Raw genomic sequence first — 12240 nt, 5'->3', positions numbered from 1 at the left:
ATGCTGTCAACAACTCTGCCAATCTTAGTGAAAGCTACGAACTTACTGATCTTGCTGCCTGCATCCATATCCCAATCTTATGTTGAAAACAGTAAGAGTCCCTGTGGATAACTACTTGCCACAGACGTCCAATCACAAAAACAACCCTCTCCAAACCACTTTTGATTCAATTTTCCAGTTTCCCCTGGATCTCATGGGCCTTAAATCTTTGGAAGGACACGGCATGTTGAACTGCATCCGTGAGGAGAAAGCAATTGTTGATGTTTCAGGTTAAGAACCTACATCAGGACTGAGAGTGGAGAGGAAAGATAGCTGGTACAAAGAGGAGAGGGGGAGGAATGAGACAGATCATAGGAGAGGGGAAAGGGGTGAAGGGAAGATGGACAGAAGGAGTGATGGTTGGAGTTGAGAGACAGATGAGGCAGATGGGTGATAGGTGGATGCAGAAAGGGGAATAAAAAGAAGATGGAAACAGGTGGGGAATGAGCAGGTGAAGCTACTGACGTATTTAGAGGGTGTTAAGGGAGGACACAGTAGCTACAACTGCTGGAATCAGATAAGTAGAGAAGGTGTTAATGAGAACCAATGAGGGAGAGGTGACGGCAAATGGAATCAGACGGACGGGTGAAGGGATCCATTTGGTGAAGCGAATGGGTAGTAGGTGCATGGAGCGATAATGGGCTAAAGTATGGGGCTACAGGAGAGGGAGCAAAAATGGGAGGAATGGAGATGGGGCAGAATGAGAGAAAGAGAGCAGATAAGTGTTAGCAGAAATTCAAAAATTCAATTTACCAATGGGTTGTAGCCTATCCAGACAGAATATAAGGGGTCATTATCCCTTCCTTGTCTGCTTCCACCTGTCATCTACCTGCCTCTGCTCTTTCCTCTCCCTTACTTGGCTCTTACTGCCATCATCCCTCAGCCCTTTGGGTCTAACTATCCCCTACTGGCTGATCAACCCTGATCAACAATCAGTGGACTGGAGGAAGCATGCAGATGATGCAGCTTGACCCATTGAGTTCTTCCAGCAGATTATATGTTGTTCCAAATTTCAGCGTCTGTGGTCTTTTATGTCATCATCTGCTAGCCCTGTCTCAGCCCTCCTACTCTCCTCTTTATACTGGCTGTCTTCCATCTCCATTCTCAGTCATATTATAGGGTCTCATAATGTTGAAAATTCCTGTTGGTATTTGCTGCAGATTCCAGCAACTGCAGTCTGTTGTGTCTGTTGTATGTTTTGTGTATTACTATTGAATAGTTTGTTTATAGTATAATATTTCGTTAAGAATATGTTGGAATATGTCACTATTTTTCAACAAAGTTGTCTGTGCTTTATCAAAAATCAAATGTATTTTAAAAGCATGCAGAAATATATAGGAAAACACAATGGCAATTTGTACGTAATATTGTCAAACATGTACCTTCATGCTTGAAATTACTGGGTTCAGAAGCTCCTGCCCCACCAAACTTGTATCTGCCTACCTGGACTCCATTTTGTCACCCATAGTTCAGTCCCTCCCCACCTACCTCTGGGATACAGCCCATGCCCTCCACCTCTTCAATAACTTCCAGTTCCCCGGTCCTGACTGCTTCATTTTCACTATGGATGTCCAATCCTTATACACCTCCATTCCCCATCAAGAAGGCCTCAAAGCCTTCCACTACTTTCTGGACAATAGACCTTACCAGTTCCCCACCACCACTACCCTCCTCTGGTTGGCGGAACTGGTACTCACACTTAATGACTTCTCTTTTGGCTCTTCCCACTTTCTTCAGACTAAGGGTGTAGCTATGGGCACTCACATGGCCCCCAGCTATGCCTGCCTCTTCATTGGTTATGTGGAACAGTCTGTGCTCCAGACCTATACTGGTACTGCTCCCCAACTTTTCCTTCATTACATTGACAACTACATTGGTACTACTTCCTGCACCCATGCTGAGCTCGTCAATTTCATCGACTTTCCTTCAAACTTCTACCCAGCCCTCAAATTCACTTGGTCTATCTTGGATACTTCTCTCCCCTTTCTCGATCTCTCGGTCTTCATCTCTGGAGACAGACTGTCCACTGACATCTTCTACAAGCCCACTGACTCTCATAACTACCTCGACTATACCTCTTCCCACCCTGCCACAGATGCCATTCCCTATTCCCAGTTCCTCTGTCTCCGCCGCATCTGCTCCCAGGATGAAGATTTCCGTTCCAGGACATCTCAAATGTCCTCTTTCTTTAAGAATCGTGGTTTACCTGGTTTATCGTGGTTTATCATGGTCATCAACGATGCTCTCACCCGCATCTCCTCCATTTCCCACACTTCGGCCCTCACCCCATCCTTCCACCACCACAATAGGGACAGAGTTCCCCTTGTCCTCACCTACCACCCCACCAGCCTCCGCATCCAGCACATTCTCCTCCGCAACTTCCGCCACCTTCAACAGGACCCCCACCTTCAACAGGACCCCACCACTAAGTGCACTTTCCCTCTCTACCCCTCTCCGCTTTCCGCAGGGATCGATCCCTCCGCGACTCCCTGGTCTACATGTCCCTCCCCACGGATCTCCCACCCGGCACTTATCCCTGTAAGCGTAAGTGCTACACCTGTCCCTACACCTCCTCTCTTGCCACCATTCAGGGCCCCAAACAGTCCTTCCAGCTGAGGCAACACTTCACTTGTGAGTCTGTTGGGGACATCTATTGCATCCGGTGCTCCCGGTGCGGCCTCCTCTACATTGGTGAAATCCGACGCAGATTGGGGGACCGTTTCGTCGAGCACCTCCGCTCCGTCCGCCACAACAGGCAGGATCTCCTGGTTGCCACCCACTTCAACTCTGCTTCACATACCTATTCGGATATGTTAATACATGCCCTCCTCTACTGCCACGATGAGGCTAAACTCAGGTTGGAGGAGCAACACCTCATATACCGTCTGGGTAGTCTCGAGCCCCTTGGTATGAACATTGAATTCTCCAACTTCCGGTAATTCCCTCCCCCTCCCTTCCCCTATCCCTATTTCACTCTGCCCCCTCCCCCAGCTGCCTACTACCTCCCTCATGGTTCCGCCTCCTTCCACTACCCATTGTGTTTTCCCCTATTCCTTCTTCACCTTTCCTGCCTATCCCCTCCCTGCTTCCCCTCCCCCACCCCTTTATCTTTCCCTTACTGGTTTTTCACCTGGAACCTACCAGCCTTCTCCTTCCCACCCTCCCCCCACCTTCTTTATAGGGCTTCTGTCCCTTCCCTCTTCAGTCCTGATGAACAGTTCCGGCCCGAAACGTTGACTGATCGTTTCCACGGATGCTGCCCGACCTGCTGAGTTCCTCCAGCGTGTTGTGAGTGTTGCTTTGACCCCAGCATCTGCAGAGTATTTTGTGCTTCTATTCTAAAAGGTTGTCCCTCAGTTTTAAGTTTGTGCTCTCTAGTTCTTGATACCCCCAACAGAGTAAGCATCCTCTCCACATCCTCCTTATCTAGCCCTTTCAACATTTGGTAGGTTTCAATGAGATCCCCACGCATTCTTATAAATCCCAATGAGTACAGGCTCAAAGCTGCTAAATGCTCTTCATATGTTAACCCCTTCATTCCTGGAATCATCCTTGTGAACCTCTCCTGGACTCTCTCCAATGATAATACATCCTTTCTGAGATATGGGGCCCAAAACTGTTCACAATACTCCAAGTGCGGCCTAACTAGTATCTTATAAAGCTTCAGCATTATCTCTTTGTTTTTATATTCTATTCCTTTGAAATAAATGTTAACATTGCACTTGCCCTCTTTACCACAGACTCGTCCTGTGAATTAACCTTCTGGGAGTCTTGCATGAGTGGTCCAAAGTCCCTTTGCATCTCTGATGTTTGAATTTTTTCCCCATTTAGATAATAGTCTGCACTATTGTTCCTCTACCAAAATGCATTATCGTACATTTCCCAACACTGTATTCCATCTGCCACTTTTTTGCCCATTCTTCCAGTTTGTCTAAGTCCTGCTGCAATCACATTGCTTTCTCAGCACTACCCACCCCTCCATCTATCTTAGTATCATCCGCAAACTTTATCACAAAGCCATCAATTCCACTATCTAAATCGTTGACAAACGATGTGAAAAGTAGCAGTCCCAAAACTGACCCCTGAGGAACACCACAAGTCACTGGCAGCCAACCAGAAAAGGCCCCCTTTATTCCCCTCGCTGTCACCTGCCTATCAGCCATTCCTCTCTGTCCATGCCAGTATATTTCCTGTAACACCATAGGATTTTATCTTGTTATGCAGCCTCATGTGAGGCATCTTATCAAATGCCTTCTGAAAATCTAACTAAGTGACATCCACTGCCTCTCCTTTGTCCACCCTGCTTGGTACTTCGCAGAATTCCAACAGATTTATCAAGCAAGATTTCCCTTTACAGAAACATGCTGACTTTGACTTATTTTATCATTAGACTCCAAGTACCCCAAACCTCGTCCTTAATAATGGACTCCAACAATTTCCCAACCACTAACTGGACTCTTTAACAGTCCTCCAGGACCATGCCAGAATAAAATGATTCTAGAAAGATCATGACCAATGTACCCATCATCTCTTCAGCAATCTCTTTCAGGACTGGGATGTAGTCCATCTGGTCCAGGTGACTTATTCACCGTAAGACTTTTCAGTTTGCCTTGCACTTTTTTCTTTGTAATAGCAATGGCACTCACTCCTGCTTCTTCACACTCACGGACCGGTGACATACAGCTAGTGTCTTCCACAGTAAAGACTGAAGCAAGGTACTTATTAAGTTCATTTGCACTTCTTTGTCCCCCATTACTACCTCACTAACATAATTTTCCAGTGGTCCAATATCAACTCTCACTTCCCTTTTATTCTTTATGTAACTGGAAAAAACATTATATTATTGGCTAGTTTGCCCTCATATTTCATCTTCTCCCTTCTTATATCTTTTTTTTACTTTTGTTGGATTTTAAAAGCTTTCCAATCATCCAACTTCCCATTCACTTTTGCTACATTGTATGCCCTTTCCTTGGCTTTTATGCAGTCCTTATCTTCCTTTGTCAGCCTCAGTAGCCTAGCCCTGCCATTTGAGAACAACTTCTTCTGTGGAACATAATCTATCCTGCTCCCTGTGAACTATTCCCAGAACCTTCAGCCACCTCTGTTCTGCCGTCATCCCTGCCAATATCTCCCTCCAAGCCACCTGGGCTAGCTCCTCTCTCATGCCTCTGTAATTTTCTTTATTCCATTGCGATACTGATACACGTGAGTTATGCTTCTCTCTCTCAAATTGCAGTGTTAAATCAATCATATTATGAACACTCACTCCTAAGGGTTCCTTTACATTAAGCCCCCAATAAGATCTGCGTTATTACACAACACTCAACCTAAAATAGCCTTTCCCCTAGTAAGCGCGAGCACAAGCTTCTCTAAAAAGCCATCTCATGGGCATTCAACAATTTCCCTCTCTTGTGATCTCACACCAACCTGATTTTCCCAATCCAATTGCATATTGAAGTTCCCCATTATAATTGTGACATTACCCTAATTACATGCCCTTTCCAGCTCCCTTTGCAATCTGAACCCCACATCTTGGCTGCTATGTGGAGGCCTATATATGAATCCCATCATGTTTTTTATTTACCGTTGCACTTTCTTAACTCTGCCCACAAAGATTCAACATTCTCGACATCCTCTGACCCTATGTCACCTCTTTCTATGGAATGTAATTCCATCTCTTACCAATAGAGCCACACCACCCCCATGTCTTCCTGCCTTTCCTTTCGATACAAAGTATATCCTTTGACGTTAAACTCCCAACTATGACCTTCTTTCAGCCACGAGTTCATCCACCTCATTCTGAATGCTACGTGCATTTAAATGCAGCACCTTCAGTTCTGCATTCTTCGCCTTTATGAATTTTGCATCTGTGGTGCTACTTAACTCTGTCTGCATTTGTAGTCGGCAATTGACTTGTCCTTCCTTACATTCATTGATGATTCCATTTTCACAACAGACATAAAACAAATAACAAACTTAATAATTTTGTTGTTACAACTTCTGTGAGTGGAAACTTTAAATCCCATTACCTTGCAAAGAGTAACTACTCAAAGGTTCATTTAACAGACAGATAAATAAAGATGTTTGTCTTCACAAATTTATCCATGTCTGACCTTGAAATGACACCATTGACCACTGGTTAACTGAACTGTGTGACCTATATTTACAGGGGCACCTTGGAATTGTCCTAGCTCATACCTTGTCGTCATGCCAGGTATGTAATTTTAAATTTGTTGCAGTTACTCTGCTTACTCTGGAATTAAATTTGCAACCTGAGATGAGAGCTTTGTGATGGCATGTTAGATATCCATGTTGAAGAAAGCAAATCAGGCACAGGCACTCACATACTAGTTTGTGGGAGCAGCTAGATCTACATTGTGAAAGCCTGCCAACATTTTCTTTTTAACCTGCTGACCATCTGATATGTTGTTTTATATGTTGGGCTTTAGGCCAAATTTGTATGCTGGTCTCTTTCATCAAAGTCTCAAGTAACAATCATCTTCTCCTATTGTGTTCCATCCCGCATCATCAAGGAGAGATTTAGTGGATGATACCTATGGCTGGCTGCATAGCCTGATCTTGAAATTCATCAAGTTCACTGCTATCTGCATGCTGTCCACTTACAGAATTCAGAAATACTGACAAAAAGCTTATAAAAAGGCTGTGAAAGCACTGGAAGCTGACATTTCAACATATAATTCAAAGGAAAACTGCCTTTAACTGGTCTGTGTCTAAGGGCACCAGCTCATCAAGCCAATATAAATTAAGTTCTATTTTATAATCTGGATTTTAGGATAGTTTGTGTTACAGGATCACGTTCCATAGTGTAATTTGTTTATTTTTCTATAAAAATTACAACTCATTGAAAGAAATAGTTACACTCGAATGCCGAGGGACATGAGGTAGTTAATATTTCATGTTATTCAAAGGGGAAATTTCACTTACAGAGTTGTAATGAATTTAGAAACTTTCAATTGGTATAAACTCTGATCATGCAATATTTATGTATTCGGAAAGGAGATGGGGAATTTGGAGCCATGTATCCTGAGAACCTAGATTTTTGCCCTTTCAGGCATTTTGAAAGCGCCTGTGATTCAGCATTTGAAGCTAAAAATAATTTGATCTGGAATCGCTTTATTTATGTAATTCTGTAGTAGTTACAAATGTCAACTTCCTTGATCTTGCACCATCAAAAAGTGAATGTAATTCAGTAGGCAAACTTTAACATATGCCAGCTGTTTGTCTTTTGTGAATTACATCTGTGTTACTCTCTGCAAAGGTATAATTGTGGTCTGTTTCTTAGCAATGTGGCAATAAACACTGCATGTTTCCACAGTCATTATCTCACTCTAAATTTCCCAGACTCCCACTGTAATTGACCGAAATTAGGTTCTTCCACTTTCTTATGTAGTTCACATGTAGGCTATTCTATTACTGTATCCTTGCATTACCATTGTTTTATAGACCATGGGATATTGTTTAGAAAATATAGTTTTCTTTTTATATATAGCAATCCTCCACACAATTTAAAATATAAACAGAAAATGCTGGAAACACTCAGCAGGTTAGGTAGTCTCTGTGGAAACAGAGACTAAATTAAAATTTAAGGTTAAAGACCCTTCCACTGACAAAGGGTCCCTGACCTGAAATGGTAACAGCTTCTTCCTCCACTGATTCTGCCTGACTAGCTGAGTACTTCTAGCATTTAAGTTTTTTAAAAACGTCTTATTTCCAACATTTGTATTTCCTTGATTTTTGTTTTCCACAATGTTTGTACAGTTATTTAATTATCGTGAAGAAGTAAATAGGGTTATATTTCTGTGCTGCAAAAAAATTCTTGGTGACTTAAGCAAACTTGAGATGGTCTTGCTTATGCATACATTCCATTCCATTCTGTTGCAACTCATCCACTTCTTTTGCCATTCCTTCCCCTTCCTCATAGAAATCACAGTAGGGTCTTTACTTTTCTGGCTTGAATTCAAAACATTATTGTTGCTATAACGATCAACTAAAGGTCTAGCTTCAGACAAGCAAGGAATTTCATTGTACCTTGGTGGATATGACATTGATCTGATCTGATCTCTGGGATGATTGCAGCAACCATTGTACCCTCTCCTTCTCTTTAAGCAATAGGAATATATATAGCTTTTCTCATTCCAGGTCTCCAGCTTCCCAAATGGTCTTTCAAGCACAGATAATAGTGTATTTCATTCAGTTTAATGTAGTGGATTCATAATTCACAATGCAGTTTCCTCTACACTGGGGAGATTAAATGCAGACTGAACCACTTCTTGATGGAGGTTCACGGAATTCACAAGTATCTTTCTGAGTCAATAGTCATGAATTCACTTCAGTTTTCTCACAGGCTCACTGGTCTCGCCATTCTACACTGTTGTAATGATGTTCTGATGAATGCTCAGCAATGAGTTCAACTATTTAGGTAAAGATACCCAAATTTGTATTTCTAAACTAATTGTTGTCTTCTTTCATCTTACAACAGAGAAGAAAGGCTATGACTTGCATTCCTGTTGTTTAGTGGGAAGGAGAGATTATTTTTGTTGTCGTCATTGTCCTAGAATGTGAAGGTAGAGCTATGGGGAAGATGTATTACATGATAGTATCACACTTAAGCTGTAAGACGTGGTAGCAATAATCCATTTATTTTCTCCTCTATTCTGCTCAAACACTGATCTTCCATTTTGTTTTCTCCATCACTTTATATTTTCTCTGCATCTTTTAAACATTGTTCTCCTTCTACCTTTTCTCAATTCCGATGTAAGTTCATATGCTCTGTTTACAGATGCTGCCTGCAGAACTTTTCCAGCATTTTCTGGTTCTGATACTGATTAGATTTGATATATGTTCCAGGTGATTTTAGTGGAAAACAAAGAAGAATCATTAGTGCGTGCTAGAGACAGATGTGATGTCCTTGGATTACAAAACATCTGGTTTCTGCAGACAAACCTAGATTACTTCACAGGACCTTTTCAAATTGGCGTAAGTGAACAGCACAAGTCTATTATGGAGAAGTTGTAATGTAACTTATTCTTGCCTCTTCCAAAAGTTCTTAATGTGGTGAAATACAATTTCATAAGTACTGGCAGTTATTCCCTTACTCCAGCTTGAGAAACCATTGGCCACATGACTTGCTGTCTATATCACAGGTTCATTAGCATCATCTGTGAACTTGATCCAATACTCCTCTGATGAGCAGATGTGCAACTGCCAGCAGAGTCATTAGATCATGACTGAGCGGGTTCTCTGATTAATTAGTTTACAATGAAAGAAGAAATTACGTATAATGCATGAATTATTTTAAAAACTGTGTCCAAAGAATCATTTCTCATTCCCAACAACATATCATAAATATTGGATATTGAACCATTATAGACTGGTTTCATATTAAGAATTTCATCTAATATGTTCTTATCAGGCTTTTCTTAACTTTCCTATCAAATCTACTGTAAATTTATGGATAAGAATTTATGGAGAGAGGCAGAAGAAAGGAAATTAGAAAAAGTTCTATTTTAACTTCTTCAGTCCACAGGACTGGTTTCCAAAATGCATCAGGCTTGTTTAGATGTTCTTTTGAACCTTTTGAATAGAACTTTTTGGCTGCAATGAGCAAAGGTATGTTTGGAGAAAAAAGGATGCAGAATTTCATGAAAAGAACCCCTCTCCAACTGTTAAGCACGGGGTTGGATTGATCATGCTTTGGGCTTGTGTTGCAGCCAGTGGCACGGGGAACATTTACTGGCAGAGGGAAGAATGAATTCAATTAAATACCAGCAAATTCTGGAAGCAAACATCACACCATCTGTAAAAAAGCCGAAGATGAAAAGAGGATGGCTTCTACAACAGGATAATGATCCTAAACACACCTCAAAATCCTCAATGGACTACCTCAAGAGGAACAAGCTGAAGGTTTTGCCATGGCCCTCACAGTCCCCTGACCTAATCATCATCGAGAATCTGTGGATAGACCTCAAAAGAGCAGTGCATGCAAGAAGGCCCAAGGATCTCACAGAACTAGAAGCTTTTTATAAGGATGAATGGGCAAAAATCCCCCAAACAATAATTGAAAGACTCTTGGCTGGCTACAAAAGGAGTTTACAAGCTGTGATACTTGCCAAAGGGGGTGTTACTAAGTACTGCCATGCAAGGTGCCCAAAGTTTTGTTTTGGGCCCTTTTCCTTCTTTGTTATTTTGAAACTGTAAAAGATGGAAATAAAAGTTTTCTTGATTAAAATATTAAAGAAATGTGTCATCTTTAACTTTATGCCTTTTGGAAATCAGTTCATCTTTTACTCGCTTAGCTATTCACAGTAACAGAAATTTTGACCGGGGTGCCCAAACTTTTGCATGCCACTGTATGTATGTGTGTGTGTGTGTATATAAAAATATACGAGGGGTGATTGATAAGTTTGTGGTCTGAGGTAGAAGGAGATGAGTTATACAGCTCTCATTACATGCACGTGCAGTTCAACTCTGAGTGAAAATGCGGAAAGTTTGAAGTTAATAACTTCAGTTACGTGTGTGTGTGTGTGTGTGCATGTACATAATTAAATATGTAGTGCAAAAAGAGAGTAAAAATACTGAGGTGGTGTTCATAGATGCATTGTCGATTCAGAAATCTGATGGTGGAGAGGAAGGAACTGTTCCTGAACATTGAGTTTGTGCCCTCAGGCCTTTGTACCTCCTCCTTGATGGGAGAAATGAGAAGAGGGCATGATAGCTTCAGAACAGGATGTCTCTTTAGAAAAGATTTGCGGAGGAATTTCTTTAGCCAGAGGGTGATGAATCTGTGGAATTCAGTGCCGCAGACGGCCGTGGAGGCCAAGTCATTGGGTATATTGAAAGCAGAGGTTGATAGGTTTTGGATTTGTCAGGGTGTCAAAGGATATGGGGAGAGGCAAGAAAAAGGAGTTCAGAGGAAAAATAATGGGGTTGAGATGGAGTGGTGGTGCAGATTCGATGGGCTGAATGGCCTACTTCTCCTATGCCTTATGATCTAAATGTCCTGGGTGATGAGGATTCTTAATGACGGATGCTGCCTTTTTGAGGCAGCTCTTTTTGAAGGTGTCCTTGATGACGGGTAGGCTGGTGCCCATGATGGAGATGCTGAGTTTACAACTTCCTGCAGCTTTTTCCAATCCTGTGCAGCAGCCTCTTCATACCAGATGGTGATGCAACCTGTCAGAATGCTCTACACAGACATCCGTAGAAATTTTCGAGTATCTTTGACAACATTCCAATTCTTCTCAAACTCAAAATCAAATACAGGTGTTCCCTGCTTTTCGAACATTCGCTTTACGAAACCTCACTGTTACGAAAGACCTACATTAGTACCCTGTTTTCGCTAACAGAAGGTGTTTTCACTGTTACGAAAAAAGCAGCACACGAAAAAAGTCAGCGCGCGATAAAAGGCAGCGCGCGTCCCGAGTAGCCGCTCTCCCCTGGATTCGGAACTGCATTTCAGCCAGCATTACTTAAACACGTGTCTGTGAGCAGCTGTTTGCAAGATGAGTTGTAAGGTGTCAGAAAAGCCTGAAAGAGCTCGTAAAGGTGTTACATTTAGCGTAAAACTAGACATAATTAAGCATTTTGATCGTGGTGAACGAAGTAAGGACTAAGTGAGTTTGGCTTGTGGAAGCTGACGAAGATGATGTTGAAGAGGTTTTGGCATCCCATGACCAAGAACTGATAGATGAAGAGCTGATGCAATTGGAAGAGGAAAGGATAACAATCGAAACCGAATGAGTAATGATAAAGTACGACTTTAATTTTGAAAGGGTATGTTGGCTTAGGGGATATTTGCAGGATGGTTTGAGTGCTTACAAAGAACTGTATGATAGAAAAATGCGCGAGGCTCAGCAGTCAAGCAAGCCTTCCACATCAGCCACGACAGACGACAAACCTCGACCTTCAACATCGAGGCGGGCAGTCATAGGAGAAGATAAGCTGCCTGCTCTAATGGAAACAGACGATGAGATGACACTCCAGTGTCCCGCCACCCCAGCACCCAGGCCGCAAACAGATACCGATTCGCGGAGAATGCAGCAGTAGCCGGGAGACACACAGCACATCTTTAAGAAAAAAGCCGAAATAAACATGCTAATTAATTAGGTGCCGCCCGACACGTAATTGTCGGCCCAGATCAGAGGCGACGCAATCGGCACTGATCTGGGCCGACAATTATGT

At 42.3% G+C, this 12240-nt stretch overlaps 1 protein-coding gene and 1 long non-coding RNA gene across 5 annotated transcripts in view; one reads left to right on the top strand and one right to left on the bottom strand.

Moving 5' to 3' along the window:
- The window catches only part of gstcd (glutathione S-transferase, C-terminal domain containing), a 222097-nt gene that overhangs the window by 171368 nt on the left and 38489 nt on the right, over positions 1-12240 (top strand). For 3 of the 4 annotated variants that reach the window (XM_063046825.1, XM_063046824.1, XM_063046822.1), the window contains 2 exons: positions 6209-6253; positions 8908-9036. In XM_063046825.1, the coding sequence (XP_062902895.1) occupies positions 6209-6253; positions 8908-9036 (174 nt within the window). The remainder of the gene's footprint in view (positions 1-6208; positions 6254-8907; positions 9037-12240) is intronic. The other variant, XM_063046823.1, reaches the window with a different exon arrangement.
- Positions 1-12240, bottom strand: part of LOC134345715 (uncharacterized) — an 81273-nt gene that overhangs the window by 51096 nt on the left and 17937 nt on the right. The gene's annotated exons all lie outside the window — the stretch shown is intronic.

This window comes from Mobula hypostoma, chromosome 4, assembly GCF_963921235.1.
Source record: "Mobula hypostoma chromosome 4, sMobHyp1.1, whole genome shotgun sequence".
In the NCBI taxonomy this organism is placed as follows: Eukaryota; Metazoa; Chordata; class Chondrichthyes; order Myliobatiformes; family Myliobatidae; genus Mobula; species Mobula hypostoma.
Note: the sequence above shows the minus strand (reverse complement) of the source record. Positions and strands in the feature narration are given on the sequence as shown.